The sequence below is a fragment of the Mustela putorius genome, unplaced genomic scaffold (assembly GCF_011764305.1).
Source record: "Mustela putorius furo isolate JIRA1106 unplaced genomic scaffold, ASM1176430v1.1 tig00000174_pilon_pilon_pilon, whole genome shotgun sequence".
Lineage (NCBI taxonomy): Eukaryota > Metazoa > Chordata > Mammalia > Carnivora > Mustelidae > Mustela > Mustela putorius.
This window is the reverse complement of record NW_025421304.1, coordinates 34,938,611-34,962,827: the sequence shown is the minus strand read 5'-3', so window position 1 is coordinate 34,962,827 and position 24,217 is coordinate 34,938,611. Positions and strand designations below refer to the sequence as shown.

Here is a 24,217-nt window from a genome sequence, read left to right as displayed (position 1 = left end):
CTGTCTCAGAGTCTACTTCTGACTTCTCAGACCCTCCCTCTGGTCCCATCTCCTCTTCCCCACCCCTGCCTGCCATTAGTTTTCCATTCATTCATGCATCCCTATAGGCTCCGTCTTGGGTGTAACCGGTACAGGAATGCTAACAATAGGTTCTCCTCCCTCTGAGCCTTTGCTTACTCTTGTTTTTACCCAAACTCGGCACTGTCCTATTCTGTGCTTCCTTTAAGGTTCTACTGAAGTCCATCTTCTCTGTGAGGTCTTCACTGATGATTCCCATATGGGTCCCTCCCATCTACTTAACAGGCTTTCTGCAACACTTCCCCATAGAAAACAATGTACTCCTTTGTCATATGTTTCCTTGTCCCCTAATTCTTCTTTTATCCATACCATTTGTTTCCCTCCCAAACAGACTTTAAGTTCTCAAGAATTAGGATCATGATCAACAGCCAGCAGTATGCTGGTAAATGTTTAACAGCTGACTCTCTGAAAAAAAAAATATACATATTTATATGTATATATATGCATATATGGACATGCACACATTTACTATAAATTTCACTGACATAGAGAATGTATCATCCACAATTTACAGGTAATAACAAGATACACACTACTCTTTATTTTAAAGCCCATATAGTTGACTCATTGTCATTGATCACCTTCGCTGTTTTTCACAGAACCTTCTATCGGTAGCCGGCTGACAGTCACAATTCAATCATAACTTGACAAATTGAGTGGCGGGCCCGATAGATTTGATGTTATTGACCCTGATTTATGATTGATATCCGATCAACTGTTAAGCTATTTCTCACCCTTTTCCAGATTTTCCTCAATAAACTGTCACCTCTTTCAGCTTCAGTCACCAGCCATGACACTTTTTCAAGTTCAATCTGCAATATTCACATTTTCTCCCTTACTTTCTTGGGTTTATACAGCCCACAGCCCCACAAAATCAAGCCCTGGTTTCCGTGGTGTAAATCCTCCCACTGTGGCTGATTGTGAGGTTACTCAAGCGATGTCACTGCAGTTAGCATCCTGAGCAATGCAGAATAGCCACGTGAGACGGTGCTTTCCCCATCCAGATGGAGTACGGGTGGATAATCTCAAGAGCACAGGTCGTCAAATGTAAAATAGTTGTGAACTGATGGGTTTTAAGTCTATATTACCCTTTCTTACCATATTATTTTTTAAGCTAGCAGTTTATATACTTTGATATTTAATATCATAGTTTTGTTGAGTGACTGGCTCGCAGAATTCCTGACTATCGAACAGAGGGCTCTCGTGAGCTGGTAGGAGCCAGCTCCAGCACACCACGGCTCTGTTTCATAATTCAGAGAGTCTCGTGGTTCTGGGCTGCCGTAAAAGCTCTCTGAATACTTCCTGTTTGAACAAGCAGCTTTAGTTCTCAAAAGGGCAGATGACCAGAGAACTTACGAAAATAACGCGGCCCTCAGTAAGTGTTGCCCAATGGCCCAGGGCAGCAAGCCAGAGGATGAGAGGGTCAGTCCCTGGGCTGATAGTGGGGAGCAAGGTCAAGTAACAGAAGCTGCCAACTGACCTCTTTGTTACTTCCTTATTAAAACCAAGGACCTTGGCTGATTAGCATTTGGATCCCCCTGTGCTCCCCTCAACAGGGACACGGGGCTAACCGAAAATACTGTACATCTACGTTTGGAGTTATTTCTTGTTGTCAGTTAATAAACTGGCTTTCCAGTTTGGACATTGGCTTTACTGGATGGAGCAGGCTGGTGTAGACACTGGCTGGTTATTCCTGAGTGGTGCAGCCTTGTTCTACAGGATGGGACCCAGTGTTCACATGTCATGGTTACAAGCAAGGCTGTGGAGTCAGACTGTTGGGGTTCAGATGCCCGTTATTAGCCATGTGACCCTGGGAGGGTTCCTGGATCTCCCTAAGACATTGCTTTCTCCTCTATGAAATGGAGACTGTGATTGCATCTTATCTGCTTGTCATCAGGATTCAATGTGACGCCTGGCACGCAGTCTGTGCCCTAATATGTAAGATGCTGATGCTGATGAGAGTGATATAGTAGCGCCTTTGGGCAGTGGGCTTTCACTGGGATTAATACGGTTTCTTTAATGCTGACTTCTCCAAGTCTTTAACATGTCACATGCCAAGTGACGCCATACGCCGAATTTCCCAAATCATTGGCATCCGTGCTCATGAACCATGCCCTGAGAAGCCCGTTTTTACCTCTGTCTGGAAGTCTTTGAAACTTCCCTGTAGGAGAAACGAGCAGCTGCTCTGTTTCTCAACTTTTCATTTTCCTTTCCTTGAAGTGGAAACGTTATTTGTGCCTGTTCGTCAGATAGTGGGGCCCTCGTCAGGGCTCTGGGGAATCGAGGGGAGCCTCAGGATCCCTCTTTTCCATGGGGGAAAAATTCATATGTTTACAGAGAGTATTCAGGTCAAGCAGCCCACAGCTAGGGTTTGCTCACACGGGAGACCAGCAGGAATGAGCGCTGTGCCTGGTGGAGTCCAACCTCCAGGTGATTGTATCGTCTGTCAGTCAACCCTGGAGCCTGTGGCCAGGGTGTGTGTACCTGGGACACTAGCTCCAAGGGCGGGTTGAGCGAGCCTCTTCCCCACGGTGCGCTCTGGGAGGACATCCTATTGATAATTTGCTATGGGTCCTGGTCGGAGTATTTACACCATAGAAATCGGCAAACGCGACCTATCTTCTCCAAGGCCAGTTGCTGAAACATTTACCAGCATCCCACTGTGTGTACCTCCTTCTGGGAACTTTCTGTGCTGCCTCTCACAAGACGTACCACTTCATAAGTCTCTGTCTTATTTCACTGAAGACACTTAACATTCATTGCATCAGACCCCTCTTCCGCGGCACTTTGTATCTTCTGGGTCCCCTTGATACTCTAGCTACTGCCGTTGGGACCAGCTTGAGGCAGTGCCTCAGGCTCTGCTCATACCCGTGCCTCACCCCAAGGTGTCCCTGATGTGAAAGTGGGGGACAGGCATGCACAGCCCAGAAGTCCTGGGAAGTGGGTGCCTGTGGCAGCCCCTTTCACTAATGGGGGCTAGTGGTCAGTGATCATCACACTCCCCCTCTAGTGTCTTTGGAAGGCAGTTCTGAGATGCATTTCTAGAGTGTCCCCAAGAACTGAGGGTCTAGCAGTGCTCACTCATCCAGTCTACCTACAGCCGATCAGCAGCTCAGGAGACAAAGGCTCGGAGTGACTGGGTCACTTGTCAGAGAGGGAGGAGACAGAATTTGGACTTGCATCCCTGGGCCTCTGAACCTGCCCATGCCTCATATTGCCTCTGCCTGTCCATCAGCCCAGTCCTGCCCACTCCCCTTCCTCCCCTCCTCCTCATAATGGCTCCCGTGGGGAACACCTTGGTCTCTTAGAAGAATGCAGTTGGAACCCACTTGTGAAAGCAGTAGCTGCCTTTGCTAACATAACCTTTCTTCGGTTCCGGAATGTTCTCCTTCTCCCTCATTTTCCTTCCTCCTTATCACTTTTCATATAAAAGTTTGTACACCAGCATGTTCCCCAGGCTCTGCTTTGAGGGAATTCCAGCCTAAGACACCCTCTAACTGACTGTAGGGACATCTGTCACATGACCCTCCTGTTGTGATAAGCACAGTGTTGAGTAGCATGTGGCCCAGAATGGAGACCCGGATTAAGTCCACCTCCTCCTTGAAGCCTTGCCTGACTTCCCCAGACCTGCTCCTGCTGAGCTCCCAAGAGAACCGCAGTGTCCTGGAGTTGATGGATTTACACATCAGACCTCTCTCCTTCCAGACTCTAGACGCGAAGACAGTGGGGACATTGTTTTCCTTGTAACATTCCCTAGCACAGAGTAGGTATCAATAAACTTTTTGAAGAGCGAATAAAGAAAGCACTTGTTAAAAAGTTTCCTGTTGAGCACATCTGAGAAGAGCCTGTTCATCCCACACTCACTGTCGAGTGGAAGATGGGGACAGGAATTCCCGCTGTGTGCCAAGGCCATCCCAGAACTGCGGAGAAGGATGGTGAGAGGAAACTCAGGCCACAACCAGCAAGGAAAAGGAAAAAGAAAATTAAGCCTGCAGCCAACATGAGCCCAAACTTCCTAGATCTGATAAAATGTTTGGAATGCCAGCGAGAAAAGCAGTAGCCACTCCTGACTATTTTTAATGGCTGGTTTTTTTTTTTTTTTTTTTGAAAGGCGTGCTTCTCAACACTGCCAGGCTGGGAGATAAGCTCACCAACAGTTTGGGGGAAGCACAGACATGGGGGACGAGAGCTGCAGAGTGAGTCACACTTGCAAAGCATGGAGGGAGGATCCAGTAACACAACAAACCTAAATTGCATCTAATGACATAAACAGAGAATAATGATGCGGGGAAGACTGCCAGCCCGGAAAACAGAGCGAAGGAAGTCAACTTGCAAATAAGAGGACCGCGGAGGACACGGGCACACGGCAGCCACGTGGAAACCGGGAGCAGGGAAGCGACGTAACACTTGATCCAAAGAGAAACGTGAACTCCATGGGGGTAGCAGGGGTATTTCCGTCTTTGCTCTCAGAAGCTTCCTCCCGGGAAGAGCTGAAGAAGCCTCCCCATCAAATCTGTGAACTCAAAGTAGAGTTGGAATCTTGTCAAAGGGAAGGAGGGCAGTGAGCCCAATGTCAGGTGTCTCCGCTCAACAATCGCTTTCACTTTCTTGATTCTGCCCCAAAGTCTTTTTTTTCTTTCTTAAAGATAACGAAGCCATTCTAAGACATTTAATATTACCTTTCTTTTTATTTTTTATTTTTGTTTTTATTTATTTCTTTTTAAGATTTTATTTATTTATTTGACAGAGAGAGAGAGACAGACACAAGTAGGCAGAGAGGCAGACAGAGAGAGAGGGGGAAGCAGGCTCCCTGCTGAGTAGAGAGCCCGATGTGGGGCTCGATCCCAGGACCCCGGGATCATGACCTGAGCGGAAGGCAGAGGCCCAACCCACTGAGCCACCCAGGCGCCCCTATTACCTTTCTTTTTATAGTCATGGGAAAATTATTTCAGGATTCGGAGCACCAAAACGTCCCATTGTCTCACACCAGTTGGCGACAACATGCAAGTAAAGCCCAGTTCCCCTCCAACAGGTAGGAGGTGTTTTGTAACCATGTAAGCATTCAGGCAGAGTTGAATTCCTCCTATTTGCCAGCCTTTCCTGGGACCCTCTCCCATTACTGAGCTTGCAACACTGTATTTTAAACACTGTCTCTTTGCATGCCTGCTTTACCACCAGCCAGCACTCTCCTCAAGGCTGCTTTGCTTTTCTGCCTCTGCCGTGCCTAGTTCTGGGCTCCGTAAACAGTAGGTGCTCAACAAAGGCAAGTTGGCAAACAAGCAAATGAAAAATTATTCTATGCACCTGCATGGAAAGTGAAAAAAAGTCTTTTCTTAAATAAAAAGTGGGTCCAGGAAGGAATCTGAGTTGCCCAAACAATATTGAAAGCACCACCCCTCTTTACCTGAAATTCTTGTATGAGAAAGGAAGGTCTCTAGGGCATTTAGGAAGTGTTATGGATTGAATGTTTGTGTACCCCTCTCCCCCCGAAATTCATATGTTGAAGCCCTAACCCCAGGGAGCCACACCAGACACCTCCACTTTCTTGTGCTGTGGTGTCCCTCCTTAAGCAAGCATCATGACAGGCTCATGGGCACAGCTGGAGCACTTACAACTACAGCTGTGGGGATGGGGGAGGGGCAGCAGAGGTATGAGAACAAACCCCGTGATGGGCTACCTCTTTTTAAAATCCTGTGTAATGGACATAATGTCATCTGTCCTGCCTGTCACTATGGGTTTACTGGGGGGCTTGATGCCCCAAAGGCTAGCGAAATGCGTGTGAAGAGAAGGTGGAGGGGGGATGCAGCCTCTCTGAAATGTCACCTCTGCACTTCTTTTTTTTTTTTTTTTTAGATTTTATTTATTTGTCTCAGAGAGAGAGGGAGACCGCGCAAGCACAGGCAGACAGAATAGCAGGCAGAGGCAGAGGGAGAAGCAGGCTCCCTGCCGAGCAAGGAGCCCGATGTGGGACTCGATCCCAGGACGCTGGGATCATGACCTGAGCCGAAGGCAGCTGCTTAACCCACTGAGCCACCCAGGCGTCCCCACCTCTGCACTTCTAAGCACAGCCTGCGTTCAGGACTTTGCCATTAGATTCCTTTATCTTGGAGGAGGCATCATCTCTCTCGGCCTCAACCTTCTCATCTGAATCACACACATAACTGGGCCACTACAGAGGGTTGAGGTGAGCATCGTGTGGCTGCCAGCTTAATCACCATGTCCCCATCCTCACCCAGCAGGGGTCTGTGGAATAAATCCCCTGAAGGATAGTGTGTGTCTGTGCCAGGGAAGCCACGAAAACGTCTTTTGGGAAGGGATGTGGAAAGGAAGAAAGGAAGGTCGCACTGAGCCCCCACTGAGCCCCCACTCCGAGGCATTTCAAGACAGCACGCAGTTTCCAGCGTACACATGGCTTGCACTAGACTTTAAAACTAGCAAGAAGAGCAAGGGCGATCAGCCGCATTTCACAGAATCACGAAACCGAGGCTTGTAACCCAAAGTCACCACCTGCATTCACTGGAGTTAGGGAAGGAAGCACCAAGGTCTTGAAACCCAGTCATCTTCCCCTGAACCAAGTGGCCTCCAATCAGGGAGACCGGGCAAGCAGGGAGAAGGGCCCAGGACACGGTCACCCCCACTTCTGAAGGGGCCAGGCTACGGCCACGAACACGGCTTAGGAGAGAGCGAGCTTGGGAGCTGAGTTCTGGCTTTAGCACCTTTGTCTCTACGCTCTTGTCCACGTCACTCACCCCTCTCCGTGTCCTCGCCACGGCATGGAAATGGCACTTCCTTACAGTCCTCAGGGCTGCTATGAGTCTAGACGAGCCCAGGCCTGCAAAACGCCCAGGACCGTGCCTGGTTCCGTGTCAATGTGAAACTGGCTCCGCCGTCGTTCCTTTGTCCCTCACCCGGGGCTCCGCAGGCAGCTGCTCACTTGGAGTTTACTGAGTGACTAAGCAGAGCGCGGCCCTTTCCTGGCAGCACCGCCCCAAACAAGCTCACAGATCAGAGTCTAGAGGGCTGGAGAACCAGAATCTGAACACAAGCATGTGTTTATCACTGGGGCTGCTTAGAGCTTCTGTTCCAGAAAGCGGCGCCCACAGATGCCTTTGGAAGGGAGTAAAAGCAAAAGGAAGAAGCACTGTGTTGGCGTCACAGTGGTGGCAGACCAGGGGGTGGCCAGCCCTGGGAGGGGGAATTATAAGAGACAGCAAGGCAGGGCCACACCCAACCCATCCCTGCCCAGATGGGGACAGAGCTGACTTCTACAGGGTGCTAGAACAAGCCCCACAGCCTGGTCCCACACCCTCTGTGACATTTTCATGACAGCCCCATAGGGGAAGTACTGCTGTTATCCGCATTTCACAGATGAAGAAGGGAAGCCTAGAGAAGTGAACTCAGGCGGCTTTCTCAAGGCCTCACATCTATCACCCATGGAAGGAGGACTTGGCCTGATTCTGGAGCCTGTTCTTTTAACCCTTATATAAACATTGATCTCTTCAAACCCTTTACAGTTCACAAAACATTTTCCCATCCTGAGGACATCCGACTCACCATCTGTTGTGTGTTGAATTCAGGCCCTCGTTGAAAATTCGTATGTTGAAGTCTTAACCCCCAGGACTTCAGCATGTGACTATTTGGAAAGAGGGTCTTTGCAGATGTAATTAGTTAAGATGTGGTCACCCTGGAGTAGGGGGAGGCTTATTCCAATGACTGTCATCCTTATAAGAAGGGGAGATTTGGAGACAGACACTCACACAGCACCCCATGTGAGCACAAAGGCAGTCATGGGGTGACGTGTCTATGAGCCAAGGAACCCCAAAGATGCCACTAAGGGACCAGCCCCACCGACACTTTGATCTGGGACTTCTGACCTCCAGAACTATGAGACTAATACATTTCTGTTGTCTTAAGCCATTCAGCCTGTGGTCCTTGGCTGTGGCAGCCCATTTTCAATGGAGGAAAGGGATGCCCAGAGTGGAGAGCGCCTTCCGCAGGGGGCAGGGGAAGCAAAATCCACAGCGTGCCCACCTGCCAGGATACGGCCCTTCTCCGTACATTCTCTGACATAAGCATGTGCTCTAGTGTTCCGACGATCCGGTCTGCCGCAGAGTTCTCTTCCTTCTCTGCTGCTAGCGAGTAGGTCAGAATCTGCGATTAACACATCAGTACAGACACCTCGGAAAATATTTGCAAATGGTCCTTCTGGTGTCACCTTGCAAATGAGACCTATAAAGTGATTGCTCCATAGATTTGGAAAGCAAACAGAAGCAACCAGGCATTTCTAGCCTTGGAAGCAGCAGAATTTTGTCTAGGTCTTTTAAAAACAGTCAAGAACAGCCTGCATTGACTCCATGCCTGGCTCACAAGAAACTCCAGTTTTGTGATGTATGTTCAGCCGAATGATAGACATGAAGGCAAAAGCGATCATTTTCTTCATCGCAGAAATGTACTCGTTGCTCAGCTCCCAGGAGGAGTGCTTAGCTGTGAATAACCCTAATCCGGCACCACGCCGTGGTCTCTGGTGGATACAAAATTGTCTGGTTAGAGCCTGGATGCTTAGATGCTGCACTGGGCTGATGGACACATCTGCCTGGAGGCCCCAGAAATCTTCTCCACAGCGTTCCCTGTGTTCTCCTTGCTTGGTATCTTGCCTGAGAGCCCCCGGCCCCAAAGATCTCAACCTGGCGGCGTGGAGGGGGATACATCTGCATTGCCCTGCAGGACTAATAGCTAGCGAGCATTTAAGTCCTCCAACTAGAAACTGCTGGAACATACCATTATTTTCTTCATTTATCTTCCCCCGCCCCCTTTCATCCATTTTTCACAGGTAACTGTCCATGAACATGTTGATGGCGGCAGCAAGCCCAGGGGTTCCTCTTTTGGGGTTGGGGGACATGGCAGAACTGGGGAATGTTGGGGATCCTGTTGCAGGAGAGCCAATGCCATCCCTGAATCTTGAAAGGGGAGCAGGACTTTCACAGGACAGGGGTGTGAGAAGGGCATACTAGGCAGAAATAACCGAGAACAGCACGAAGACGGGCACGGGGCCACAGAGACCCGGGTTCTTGAAGAACCGCAGCGGTCCCAGTTGGCCAGAGTGAGGATGGCACAGCTGGCCCGTGGTGGGCGCCTGTGCCTGCTCCACTCCCTCCCCCTGTTCTCACGCTCGGCCTCCTGGCCTCCCCATCACGTCCCGCTCAGCCACATGCACCTTTTCCCAGGGTTCGGATGTGCCAGCCTCCTCTCTCTCTCTCTCCCGCTTCCGGACCTGGGCCCAGGCTGTAGGATACGCCTCGGTCTCCCTTCTCTTCCTGTGGGTTTTATGTCCTACTTACGTAACCATCTGGCTGTTCATTTCTGCCACCCTGGCTGCTCCCTCAGTGTGGACCCCCATCTTCCCACTACAAGTTCGTTTTCAGAGCCCAACTCTCTATTTGCTGAATGGATGAGGTCTTAATTCCCAATTGCTGCTGTAACAACTGCCCCCTCCCCCGCCCAAACTCAGTAGCTTAACACAACACAAATTTATTATCTTACAGTTGTGCAGGTCAGAAGCCTGAAATGGGTCTCTGCATTAAAGTCAAGGTGTGTGCGGGATTGGTTCCTGCAGGATTGGTTCCAGGATTGGTGGTGGTGGCGGCCCCACCCCCGATGGATGAGCCCGCCAGAGCTGTGTCTCAGTTGGCCCATCTGTTGGGCAGCTCAGAGCAGGGTGGAGGGCGGGTGCCTGGCACGGCCTGCGGACAGGGTGGTGCTGGGATGTTTGAGCTGCAGAAAACCCACGTGACCCAGGCCTGCGGGGAGACCGTGTGTGGAAATTGGGAACGTGTGTGTGCGTGTGGGGCAGGAGTGACTGTGCTGAACTGAAAAAGCTAGGATTCTCCTTGAGAGAAAGGGGGACGTGCAGCAAAGGAAGAATGAAGCTTAGGGACATGAAGCAAACTAGCCGTCACTCCTGGGGACTCAGTTTCCTCATCTGGAAACTAGGGGAAGGGGCCAGATACACAGATGGTTTCACAAAGCCATACAGGGAGGATGCTGGAAGGACTGAGGCCGGGGATCGGGACTGGCCAAGCTGGACCTCCGCCCATCTCCCCTTGTCCCGGCTCTACACAGCCCTTCTCTCCCCCCTCCCAACGATGTAACAGGCTTACTGAGATATGATTTGCCTGTCGTACCGCAAAATGAATTATAGTGCATATAATGTATATAATGCAATGGGTTCAGTATAGTCAGCGATGGGCAACCACCTGTCATTTTAGACCATTTCATCCCTCCAAACAGAAGCACCATACCTCTTAGTGGTCCTTTTCATTCTCCCCCAGATCCCCCAGCACTAGGCAACCACTAGTCCACTTTCTAAACAGCCCCGCCCTGGAGCCTGCTCCTCCTGACTGTTTTCGGGGCTTTTGTTCTGCTTATGGGAGGCTTATGCTGGCTGTCAGCCTGCCTTACCCACGCATTCCCTTCCTGACCCTCTGCATCCAGGCTTCTGCCCTCATCATCTTACCGAGAGGGCTTTCTGTAGGGTCAACATGACCTGGGGCCAAATCCAAAGGCTTTTCCTCTATGTACTTCCCGACTTGTCAGCAGCAGCCGACACGAATGACCTGTCAGACGGCCATAGTGGTCCCTGTGCCACTGCCCTGTCTGTGGATGCCTCCTCTTTTGCCTGCTGCTTGAAAGCTGGGGGATGCTGGGGTTCTGGCCTTAGCCCTCTTCCCTTGGCCTCAGAGAAGTGGCGCGGACTCAAGAACCAATCTTTCTTGGTGCGACTGCCAGCGTGGCCACGCACCAGCTGTGTGACCTGGGGCACTTTCGTCACGAACCCATGATCTCGTTTGTGCCATGGTGACAGTAACAGTACCCTCACTCGAGGTTACTGTGGGGATGCAGTGAGTTAATCTACAGAAAGTGCTCAGCACACAGAGACTAGCCATGCCATGTGTTCGCTAATGTGATTATTTTGCTTATTCTTTTGTTCATTGAGTTTATTCATTGTCATTTTTTTCATTAACTTTGCTGCATCAGACTTCCCCAGGCTTCAGATTTTCATTAAATTCAATATCAGCAGGAGCTTGGGGGCAAGTGTAGCTTCCTGAAAGCCTGACATTTTGACCTGGAGGATGGGAAGAATGGCGGCTGGGTGTTAGGGCTGTTGGGTGGTCCACATGGTTTGATACGTGCAGAACACTTGGAACAGTGCCCGACGCACAGTGAATCTTCTGGAACTGGCGGCAGTAGCAGCAGCAGTAGTAATGGTAGCAGCCAGTATCCTCCTCTCTCATCTCCGTGTGACTGGGGGTTTGACTTGTGGACATCTCCACCTGCATGTTCAACCATCACCCTCAAACCAAACTTACAACCAAGCTCTTGAGATTTTTTTTTTGCGGTAGCATCTACCACTGCTGAGTAAAATGGTATTTGCCAGCACCTCACTCCCGGTCTCCCAAGTTACAAGACGACTGGTCCTCTCTGACTCCTGCTTCTCTTTTATTTCCAATTTTCATTCTCTCCAATGACTCCAACTCGCTTAGTCTCTCCCATTCCACTGCCCCCGCTTCTGTCTGGGGCTCACTACCCATGCCTCAAAATCTGCAGTGACCTCCTGGCCACGCCATATGCCCTCAGTGTGTCCTCCAAACTAATGTACCCATGATGCAACACACATTGCCTGCTTTGGGGTGATGTCTTTAAAATACCCTCCCTACCCCCAACCATGCCTCAGAAGAAGCTTCTGAATTTTTAAAGAGGGTCCATGCCAGCCAGTTGCCATCTGCCATAATTAAGTGGGACTTTCCATGGTTTCTCTTTGAGTTGCCTCCTTAGCTTGACTTTGGACAACTGTGTCCGATGCCTGGCTTCATCTTCTGTTAACTTCCCAGTCTGGTGCTGGAGTCGAAAGCTGCCATTTTTTTTTAAGGTTTTTTTTTTTTTTGTTTTTTGTTTTTTTTGACAGAGAGAGAGATCACAAGTAGGCAGAGAGGCAGGCATGGGGGGAGGGAGAAGCAAGCTCTCCGCTGAGCAGAGAGCCTGACTCGGGGCTTGACCCCAAGACCCTGAGATCATGACCTGAGCATGAAGGCAGAGGCTTAACCCACTGAGCCACCCAGGTGCCCCAAAGCTGCCATTTCTTTGCACTGACAATCACACCGCCCACCTGGCCTTGTCTCTTGGGTAATTCCACTATCTCTCCCCAGTTTCAACATTAATCTGTCTCTTAGCAAGTCACCCTCTTGCTGAGAACAGGTAAATGTCCCTATCAAGCTCAGCATTGTATTATTTTTTCTTCCTTGATTCTTTTAGGCAGACCTGTCTCTGTACAGGTTTTGTGATGGCATAAGATGAAAGGCACACATGTAATTAAACCCCAACTCTTCACATGAAGGGAAAAATGCAGGGGAACTACAATGAGGGTCACTTAAATAAGTGACTGCATTTGGATAGTTAGCTTCATGACAGTCGAGGCAAAGAGAGATGTACAAGGAAGGGCATAATTAACATAATTTGCTAAAAGGTAATCATGCCAGATTGCTGGGGTGGCAGATTTTCTCCTACTTTCAAACAGAAGGATGACATCATTTCCTAGATCAGCTCCAGCAGGATTTCGGCAATAACAGGCATGTTCTTCTATCTCTGCATGGTCTAATATGGTAACTACCAGCCACATGTGACTATTGACTACTTAAAATGTGCCTAGGACCCCTAAGGAATGACTGTCTAATTTGACTTAATTAATTTACATTTAAATAGCTACCTGTGGCTAGTGGTACCATATCAGAGAGTGCAAACCTAGACAATTACCATAAACAATCTTGTAAAATGCTACAGACAATGCCTTTAATAAAAAAGGATTTTAAAACTGCCAAAGATCTACATGCAACCCTGTATGAGTTTGCTGGGGCCACCATAACAAAATGCCATAGATTGTGGAGTCCCAAACAACAGAGCTGTATTTTCTCACCATTCTGGAGGTTGGGAGTCCCAGGTGAGTGCCAGCAAGGGTTGGTTATATTCTGGGCCTCTCTCCTTTCCCTGCAGATGGCTGTCTTCTCACCGTGTCCTGACACGGTCTCTCTGTGTGTCCATCCTTGGTGTCTGTCTGTCTGTCCTACTCTCCTCCTCTTAGAAGGACAGCAGTCAGACCGGATGGGGGCCCACCCCCAAGGCCTCATTTTAACCAAATTAATTCTCTAAAGGCCCTGTCTCTAAATACAATTCCACTCGAAGTCCTGAGAGCCAGGGCTTCCACATAGGAGTTGGAGGGGGTACGCGGGTCAGCTCGTCACAGAGTCCTCCCTGTGCTATGAAACAGCCAGTGGGCAAAGGCGTTGGTAATCAGAGCTATATAGTCACAGGTGTATCACACTAGCATCACACTTAGGACCAAGACGGGCTTCTGGAAATTGAACGAGTCAGATGGTGCCATGTTCCTTAGGCCACACTCTCAGAGAGCAGCCACCTCCCCTAGAACATCAACTCCTATTTCTCTGCTTGGCGGCGAAGGCTGTCAATGTGACTCCATTGACCAGACATACTTCCTCTCCTCCTTCGCCAGCCACCTCTGCTCCGTGTTTTGCTCAGACCTCTCAACCCCCCTTACCCTACACTCCTGCTTCTGAGATTTTGTCACTGTCCCCCCAGCTTGGAGTGCCCTGTTTCGTAACCCCAACGTCATCCAGAGAATTTGTATCCTTCTGATCTCAACCAAGTCCCACCTCGTTCTTGGAGCCTCTTGTGAGCACTTATTCTTAATTAACGTCATTCCCTCTCGTTTTCAAATCCAATTGCCCTTGAAAACAGTACCCCATGACCAACACCTCGGTGTTGTCTCAGAAACTAAACCATAAACTTAAGGGTTGGGGAACCCTAAAATAGTACTAGCACATAGTAGGTCTCAGTAATGTCACTGTTGCTTGGTTGACAAAGATGTCTCATTCCTTTCCCACCTCTGAACTGTTTGGAAAGATGAGCTTTTTTCTCACTTAATGTACAGCTGCACATTTAATATCTGGAGGCAAACCTGAAGCTGGCGCATATCTCTGCTTCATGTATTAAATTTACAATAAAGTCAAAGACAGATGGCTAAAAAGAAACACTAAATCGTTTCTGAAATTATTAAATCTTCTAGTCTGCGGGCTCAGAGAGCCCAAGAAAATCTTCTTTTAATCCCTATGGGTTTCATATTCCATCGATGAAGTTCCAGAGCTGGCCTGAAAAGCAATTTTATGAAATCATTTACCAGAGGGGCGGGGGAGAGCATTACAGTCATCCCTCTGAGGTTCGCCAGTAATAAGCACGCTCTATTCTCCTCGAGCCCAGAAGAGTCGCGTGGGCTTGATAAATAACTTGAGTTTGGCCCAACTGCAGCTCTAAACAGATGTCTGTAAATATTGTGGAAAAGAACCCCCAGAAAGTTGGTGGGTGTTCCTGATGAGTGGCTGTGGACGTTTTTGTTGGCAAACAGGCAACGGCTGTCTGTCTCCCCTTTGTGGATGACTAGCTTGCCATAGGAACATGTGATTGCTTTGTTTTCCTACTGACAATCTTAACCAATATGGCTTCTTTTAAAGCAGTGTTTCTCACCTAGTGGAGGTTTTGCCCCTCCACTCATCCCACTCAGGAGACCTTCAACCATGTCTAGTGGTATCTTTTATTGTCATGGCTGGCAGTGGGGGGCGCTACTGGTATCTAGTGGGCAGAGACCAGAGATGCTGCTAAAAATCCTACAAAGCATAGGGCAGCCCCCACCCCCAGCCAAGGATGGCTTGGCCAAAATGCCAATTGAGCCCAAGTTGCCTTAAAGTAGTAACACCTTGTCTTAGTATGTCTTGTTCATTGACTCATTCATTCATTCAATGCATAGTTATTGTTGAGCCTACACAATACCGGCGTAGTCCTGTTTCCGTGTATTGCTGGGTTCATCAGTTCACTCATGAAATGCCTGTTTGTTGAGCATCGACTCTGTGCCAGTCACTGGGGTCTTGAACGGCACAGCCGGGGTCTTTCTCTGCAGTTTACTTTCTAGTGGAAGGGAGACAAGCGTCTCAACAAACCAACAGATGACCAAGATCATTTCAATCATTGAATACAATGGAGATCGTTGAACAGAGTAAAACGAGCCCCCTGGGTGGGTGGCTGTGTAGGAAGCCCCTTTCAGGAGGGGCTTGGGGGAGGGCCTCTCTGTGTAGGTCACGTGGAAGGTGAGGTATGAATGGGTGGAAGGAAGCGGCTCTGAAATCTGGAGGAGTGTTCAAAGTACCTCCGTTCCTGAAGGCTTAGGTAGTTTCGGGACCAGGGACACGCAGGCCACTGAAACTCAGACGGAGGAGGCGAGGTGGGCAGCGAGAAGATGATGAGACGGGCAGGAGTTACGACCAGACAAGGCTGTCCAGTCCAGGAAAGAGTTCAGACTGCGCATCAGGTGCAGGGGGAAGTCGCGTGGGGATTTTAAGTGGGGTGGACACGGTCTGGGTTAGGGAGAGACAAGTCCACTTGGGCTGCTGGTGGAGAATGGGAGGTAGAAGGGAGGGGCCAGTCAGGAGCTCACCGCAGGAGGGAGGCCAGCTCGGGCCACAGAGCCCTGAGTGGAAAGGAGAGCGAGTAGGCGAATTTGGGAAGTATTTGGGATAAAGTCCCCCGACTTGCCTGGATAGGATCCATTACTCAGTCCACCGCAGCTTTGCCTAAGCTTCCCATCTCTGGTCAGTATGGGTCCTGAGAGCCTTGCTCTGCTTCCTCGGCCGAGCCTGTCCTGACTTAACTCCCACATGCACGGGGCTCCTCTGTCCCCCACTGCCTTAAGTGAGCAGACCCTCCCTAATGAGAGCTGAGCTCAGCTTAGCGCCCCCTCCCATTCCTAAACCGGTCAAGAGCTTCCTTGAATATCAGACTTCTGCAGCTGCAGCCTAGCCCCCAGCCTCACCATTTTTGCTTCTTCCCTGGTGGATCATACCCTTAGGGTCCCAATGTGGCACCTTCTGACCATGACCCATCAGCAGCCTCCCATGGGGCTTAGGCTACAATCTGGATTTCTATCTGGTCCCTGCTCACCAAGTCAGACACTCCTTTTTTTTTCTTTTCCTTAACCATTTTTTAAATTTAAAATCAATTTATTAGCATTCTATATTATTAGTTTCCATGGTAGAATTCTGTGATTTATCAGTTTCATACAATACCCAGTGTTCATTACTTCAAGTGCTCTCCTGCATGCCCATCACCCTATTACCCCTCCCCCTATCTCTTCCCCACCCCAGCAACGCCCAGTTTGTTCCCTATAGTGAAGAGTCTCCTGTGGTTTGCCTCCCTCTCTGTTTTCCTCGTATTTTATTTTTCCTTCCTTTCCCCTAGGCTCATGTGTTTTGTTTCTTAAATTTCACATATGAGTGAAATCATATGATATTTGCTTTTGACTTATTTCACTTAGCATAATACCATCTATTTCCATTACATGTCATTGCACATGGCAAGATTTCATTCTTTCTGATGGCTGAGTAACGCGTGTGTGTGTGTGTGGCTAGATAGATAGATACATAGATATATACCACATCTTCTTTATCCATTCATCCAGGCCTTTTCTGTAGTTTAGCTACACTGCTTCTATAAACATTGGGATGCAGGTACCCTTTGAATCACTATGTATCCTTTGGATAAAGAGCATTCCCACATTTGCTCATACCAACCTGTGGAAAGGGGCCACATAACCGATCCCTCTAATCCTTGTCCTTTTACTTTTGAGGGTCTCTCTGCTTTGCAGGCACTTTCTTTATAGCTTTCAGCCTCTTTCATGTCCCAGCGCCAATGACACCTAACCTTTCTTGTGTGAAGTCATTCTACAGAAGGCAGTTTCGATGGGAGCGATACCAGCCTCACAGGGGTGAAAACTGGTTCTTGGAGGATGAAAAAAAATCTTACTCTTTTACTCTGTAAAGCACAGATACACATGCAGGACATAACCAGAAGGATAGTCTGCTAGAGGAAAGGTAGGTAGCTGAATTGTTAACGAGAGAGATAGTATACCCATGGTATTAAAATATCATAGAGGGGCTTCATCTGGAAGAGAAGTCTAAAAAGTCTCCTGCGTGGGCAGGTAACAAGGAGAAAGAAGTTGAAAACCACTGGTCTGTAGAAACTGTCTCTCCACTCCACTTACTTGCCAACATACACCCTAATTTAATTCCTTTCAGAAACTTAGGACAATTGGCAAATACCCTGCTGATTTCTGTTCACTGCCCAGAATCTTCTGCACTTCCCCCATCCCTCCAAATGTAAGCTCTGTGAAACCCACGTATCTGGGCTGTCGTCCACTGTGTCTCGAGCATCTGCACAGTGCTGGGCACATAGTAATCATCCAGTATCTATTGTGACCAAGCAATGATTTCAGTTATGAGAATAAAGACCCAGTGGGTGAACTGGACCCCTCCTCCAGGGGTCAACTCTCACTTAAATGCTTCCCTTTTGAACACAGAGTTTAAGCCTTCTTCCTTGTCCCACAGTCAAGTTCATCTCCTAGCCCTTGTCTTGACTACCCCCAGTTTTCTCTCCTCTCTGATCACTGAGAACCAGCAGCCATGCAGTCAGCCCTTCCTTATGCCACTGAGACACCACCGTGAATACTGCACGGATGTCTGACTCGGTGAATTAAAAACATTTCCACGAAAAGTATAACAGTAGGCCAACCATCTTGGAAATTACACAGCAGAAGGAATGCATGATTATCTGATTTAACAAGAAACTGAATCATAGTGACCATCTGCAAAAGAAAAAAAGACTGGAAGGACGCAAGCCAAAATGTTGGCAGTGTTATCTCTGGAATGTACCCTTGTAGTTCATTTTCTCCTTACGCTTCTGTTCTTAATTTAGGACTTTCCTACAATAAGCCTCTATTTCCTTCAGCAGAAAACACCAGAGTTTTGGTGGCTGGTTTTTGAAAAAACCATTCATGATACTGCAGAGTGAGTGGCAAATACAGGTGTACCTCTGGTCCACCCACCCAAGGCCAGATCTACTTGATTACATGGGGACCCCCGCAAAGCTTTTTCTAGGGCAATTTCTGTGCTTAGGGGAGCCATGGGATTTTGGCCAACACAGTTCATTAGGCAAACGGCACCAGCTCTATTGCAGGACAGTACCTGCTATCTGTTCCACAGAACATTATGTTCGTTAGCTTTCCCAAGGATGTCTGTGACTCCCCAAAGCATAAAAGATTTCTTGCATTGTGAGGCACTCACCCATGCAAAATACAAAAACCAAACGAACACAGAACACATTCCCACATATTTTAAGGTATTTCTGAGGGAGCTTCATGGGTCCCTGAAGCCAATGGCCCGACCGAGGAAGATTACTCAGTGAAATGTCTCTTTAAACCTGGGCTATACCTTTTTATTTTCCAAGACTGGCTCCCCAAATTTCCGGAACTTCCTTGACCCTGGAGGCTCTTCTAGACCCTGCCTCCTCCTAGCATGTCCCACCTGCCCCAATGCAGCCAGTTCATGCTTCAGTGTCCCGAAACGTTACGTGACGGAGTCTTGATCTTTTTCATGATCAAGGAACACTTCCAATCCGAGAACTTTTGGCAGATCCATTAACAAACACACTCCATCCATTACTAGACCCAGTAATTCGTGCATAATTACAGTGCCCACTGGGACAGCTAACAGCGTCTCATCTCGCAGGGTGTCCCAGCCCCTGAGTCTAGCACACAAAACATTTTGGCTCGGAGCCACTGTCTGCGCCCACCTTGATGTCAGCCACCCACAAGGGGATGATACAAATGATGCTACAGCCATAGTCTTGCCCTCTGAGAAGCCAGGAGTTCATCCACACCCGTGAAAACTTGGTGGCCTGGGAATGGCTCCTAGTACAAGTGGTACATTGAGGCACATGATTTGAGAATCACTAGGGAACGTAGAGAATTTCTTACCTCCGAAGCCCAATGCTATATAGGACAGTGACTCTTCAGACCCTCATTTAAAGCAAACAAACCCGGAGAATAATCTTTGAATAAAATACTGTGCATCTGCCCAAATCTCCCTGGGCTCAGCAGAGATTATTTGCCGGGGAACAACATCATTCTTACCTCCTCCAGGGCCCAAAGGGAGTCTACCACGGGCTTGATCTTCTTCTGGTTGTAGAGCCCAATGAGTTTGTCCATCACTCCTCGAATGAGGCCCGCGCGGCCCTGTTTGAAGAGCAGGTTCAAAAGGGAAAACCCCGCGATGACTTTGTTCTCTTCGTAGAGCTTGATGGGGTTCACCTTCTCGACCTGCCACCACTGGAAGGAGAGAAGGTGCCCATTACAGGGAGCCAATGGCAGCCACGTTCACTGTATTGTCAGGTAGAGAACAGGGCTGCAGCAGGGCAGGGCCCAGGGGACCCGGTGGGGTGGGGGTTGAGGGGGGTCCTTGTTGGGGTATTTTTTCTAAACAGCCATGCAGCCAGGCAGCCCTGGGAGTGCAGAGTGAGGCTTCTGCGCCGAGCATGAGGTCTGGGTGGGAGAGAGAGACAAACGTCCTGAGAATAGCTATCAGGCCACATGTTGTTGGAACCCTGAGGCCCAGGTTTAGAATTGCCCACTCTGGAGATGAATCCTGGGACTACTTGTGCTCCATGTTCCTCTCTGTGCTTCATAGCTCTCAGCTGCAGACCGTGCTAGAGTGCTTCCTCCCAGGCTTCTGGAAGAGTTTAGCTTATGAATAGTAGGGAAGGAGCGGGGTGGTAGGGAAGTCTACCAAGTATGGTGGGGACTCAGTGGGATGGTGACCCAGCCACAAGAGCAGCTTTCTTAGGCGGAATGATGGTGCAGCTGGAGAGGTGGGTAGGAATCCAGCAGAGGAAGAGTGATACAGGCAGAAGGCACAGCGGGGTGGAGCGTGGAGCCATAGTGTTGGGACAAAGCCAGCAGTTCTCATCGGAAGGACAGTTGGCAAAGTCTGGGAGTGTTTTTGCTGTGGTGACTGGAAGGGAGAGGAATCTACTGGCATCCAATGGGTAGAAGCCAGGGATGCTGGTAAACATCCCACAGTACAAAGAGATATACAAAGAGACTTCCAGACCCAAAACGCCGATGGCACTAACATCCTTGATGGGATATGCACAGGTGGCAAGTGTGGCTCTCTCCCTTCGAGCCTCTCATCCCCCACTTCAGACATGAAAGTAAGTGAATAATCCAGAAATGTTTATCCAGCTGCTTTGTTCTGATTTAACTGCATCTCCTTTGGTGCTGGTTAGAATTTAGAATGCCAACTTCCAGTTTCTAAAGGCTCTAGGAGAAGTGGTGAATCGTTTAAATCAGAAGGCAGAGTGGAATGTGATGGGCACATAGGAACATTCACAGTGTTTACGTTATTGGGGTGTTTATTTACATCCCGCCTCTTTCCTGAATTGTGGGAGCTCCCAAAAGCTCGCCAGAGATTTTGATATGTACTTTTTGAAATGGGAAAATCATACTGTTAGGAAAATAAGTGTGAGAAAGACAAGTCAAAAGCAGGAATTAGGTTCATGCACGAAATTCTTTATAATGTACGTCCCCTGAAGGCCTGGGGGCCAGCTCTAGGAGAGACATGTATTTGGCCATGGGCTGGCTTCCCACAAAAACAAAGCAGAGAAATGATTAATGACTCATTTCATGGTGCATCTGCATTGTCTCAGGGAATGTCTGTGAAATGAACGCTTGTAAAATCTGCAATCCCTGCAGCTATGGTTAAGTTCCAGAGCCACACACCTAGTTTTGAATCCCAGTTCTGCCACTTAGTAGCTGGGCAACTTTAGGCAAGTCATCTAACTTCTGTGTGCTAAGTTTCCCTACTGCACCTCACAGGGTCATCCTGAGGAATAATGTGTTAATATATAGAAAGTTCTTGAAACGGTGTCTGACCTGGAGTAGGTTTTCTATACATATAAAATATTTGTTATCTTTGATTTAGTGAGTACGAGCTCTGAACTTGGTGTCAGATTGCTATGTAGGTGTTAGCCACTGTTAATCATTGCTATAGTCTGAAGAGTGAGTACAAGTTCCATAAGAGTTTTAAGGTGGAACATAATTAGGATATCCGAGAGAGAAATTCTTGTATAGTTCCAAGTATGGCCTCGTTTTCTGGGCCTTTCTCCAATACAGAAAAGAAAATTCCTTTCTAGAATCTTCTAGAACAAAGTCATCAACTCCACTCCTCGGCATGCCCTGTCTTCATCTTACTTCTCACTGACCGACTAATAGCAGAGCAGGCCTCCACAAGGAAATAGTCTTTGTTCTCGCCCTCCAGCTATACGGCACTCTTGTAATCAGCACCCCTGCTTTAGGCCGGAGAATCTCAGCCTCCATCCTGGCCGTGCTTTCATGCGTGCCTTCACTGAACCTGGGCACACTGCAATTATTTCATTAACACCGTGTGTTCTGATTATGCGTTTAAGGGAAAAAGGGAAAACACTTCTTACAATTGCATGTAATTTGGGATCCCTTTGGTTCCCCACAGCAGGCTGTCAGCATCACGTTAATTACAGCCACAGCAACAAAACAGCTGCGAGTGGCACAAAGCCTGTCTTCAGGGGACTAGCTCCAGACAGAATCCTTCCTCACACTCCGTTCTTGCTCCCTTACAGATTCTGTCGTTGCAGCGATCCTTGACCTGAACGCTGAAGTTCAAAGGCAAAGGCAGGCCCTTCAATTCTAATGTCTCAGGGCAGGGAGGACGAATCATTCCACAATCACTGGTGTTTGGGGGGGTGAAGCCTTGGGCAGCCAGTGTTGGCACTTAGGGGGCACATGAATACCCCGTAGTGCCACACTTAGAATGATTTCTGTGGCTCTCCCTGGGCACCCTATTCAAAATGCCTCCACTCAATCCTGCATCCTGTTTTGAATCCCTGTCCGAGTTCTTATGACCATTTACAATGATCATCTTATTAATATGTTTCATCTATTTCCGTTTGTCTTCCTCATTAGAATGTGAGAGTCACAAGGGGCTGATATGTGCCCATGTCACTCACTGCAATGCCCTGGGGTCTCGCACACATGGCAGGTGCTCAGAAGACACTCACAGAGTGAGTGAATCAATCAGTGACACGCTGGCTGCTTAGGAGGCTTTAGGAGAGGAGAGGAGATGAGACAAGACGAGAAGAAAGCAAGCCCTCCTGAGAAGCAGCAGTTCCCTGTTGGGGGGCAGGGGTAAAAACTGAAGTTCGAGCCCTAATTAGCTTAGTTCTAGCAAGTATTGCTCTAGTGTGGGAATACAGATCTGAGTAGGTTGGAATGCCCAGGGATGTGGTTTCTCAGTCTCAAAGTAACCGCTATGTTCAGAGCATGATTATTTAAGCTAGTGGTTCTCAGATTTGCCTGTGTCTAAAAATCACCCTGGGGGCTTGCTCAAATTGCAGGATCCCATTTGTGTCTCCAATTCAGTAGAATGGAGATACAGAGAAATCTTAAGTACCCCCCAGAGACCTGGGCAGAAACCAGTAAAATGCATTAATGCCAAGTTTATTTTTGACCAATGATTAAAAACACAGAAACTTAAGCAATCTCTGCTGAAATCAAAACAAAGCTTTTCTGAGTTTCTCAGATGCTCCCACCTCTCTGCTTCATTTAGACGAAGCAGCCAAAGTGAACACACAGTCTTTCTTATGTGTAGTGAGCAGGGGGAACATAGGCTTTCCTGAAAATGAATGATGCAGATGAAGGACAAACAAGGTTTAGGTTATTAGGTCAATATCTTTAGACATTAAAGAATATAAGAAGCATAGAGGAGCTCACAACGTGCAAATCGCCATACAACCACAGTACATTTGACACATACGGATACTCACTGACTTTGCAAAGCTAAAGAAGCTCTTGGTCTCTCCAGTCACCATGTTGGATGAACCTGCAAATGAAGGATTCCCAAATCAAGCTATTGCTAGTGAAAAGCAACATCTCTTGCTACACATGGAAGAATGACAGTTGTTTGGTCCAGAACTGTCAAGAGCTTGAGAACAACTTTAATTCAGCCTTGGAAGAATGAGGGAAATGGAGGGAGGAGGTGGCATCAAGTTGACCTGATTTTGACCAGCTGTCACTGGATCAAAGAGGATTTGGTTCCATTCTTCAAGACTGGGAAATGGAGTCCTATGTGAGCCTAACTCGTGGTTTGAATTTGATTCCTGAACAAGTGAAAGGCTTGGGGCTCTGGGCTGGCCTGGGCACTTAAGTAGCAGGGAGAGATGGGACTGAGCTCGAATTTAGATGGGTGGGAAAATGGGGGTACAGAAGAGCAGGTGAGAGTGAATATAGGTTCAGAAGCCAAAGAAATGGTGTGATCAACATACTAGCTCCAAAGAAATTTGAGCAGAGAGGACAAAACCACTTGAGACAAATGGTGTGAGAAACGGAGCTTAGCTAAAGGGAACAAACAATATTCAGAGGGAAGATGGGAGATGGTGTTAGGAAGATTTCCTAAGGTGCTCTTACAGAGAGAAAAGACCGCTTTGTGGGGTTCTTGGGGATGCAGAGGGGATGAAAGCTCTTAGTAGATCAGATGCCATATTGGTGCTTTTTCAACGACTTTCTTTCCTTGTCTCCAAAGGCTGGGAATAAGTCCTTCTCAGAGAACCATTATTTAATGAAAAAGCAGTGTATATTTGAAACTTCATTATTTGGTCTCAGTAAACTAGTAACCAGTCAGTTAATTACTGATCTGCTTTTATGGGGTGACTACCACCAAGCATCATGGTACCAGGCTTTGGTTACTTAGTAATCAATGTAATCAGTTAGATCCTTGCGAGATGGTAAAATTGTATTCTGCCAAGTGATGTCATAGAACTGGGGCAAAATTAGAACTGGTGAATAAGTAAGAAAGAGTAAATTGTCCATCAACATTTGACACACACCTTAGTTATAGCCAATATCCCCATATTGTGCATGGACTCTCATAGCTTCTATTATCAATAATCGTAATAATTGAAGAATTATGCATCCACTTGCAAAGACTTTCAGCTATGTGGCCACTATTGAAAATACCAGAACACTCCAGCAATGGGAAGCTTATTCCCTCTTTTTCTGTCATAATCATGACCAAAAGATGCTTAACTATTTATACCTCTCAAATATCTCTTTTATAGGCTTCTCAATGACTAGCAGGGAAATGAGTATTTTTTCTGAGTAAGA

The 24,217-nt window shown here is 48.0% G+C and overlaps 1 protein-coding gene across 1 annotated transcript in view; it reads right to left on the bottom strand.

Moving 5' to 3' along the window:
- The window catches only part of VAT1L (vesicle amine transport 1 like), a 134,974-nt gene that overhangs the window by 43,670 nt on the left and 67,087 nt on the right, over positions 1–24,217 (bottom strand). Inside the window, exons 6-7 of the mRNA XM_004753955.3 lie at positions 22,882–22,937; positions 19,160–19,354 (exon numbers count right to left, since the gene is read on the bottom strand). Coding sequence (XP_004754012.1) covers positions 19,160–19,354; positions 22,882–22,937 — 251 coding nt within the window. The remainder of the gene's footprint in view (positions 1–19,159; positions 19,355–22,881; positions 22,938–24,217) is intronic.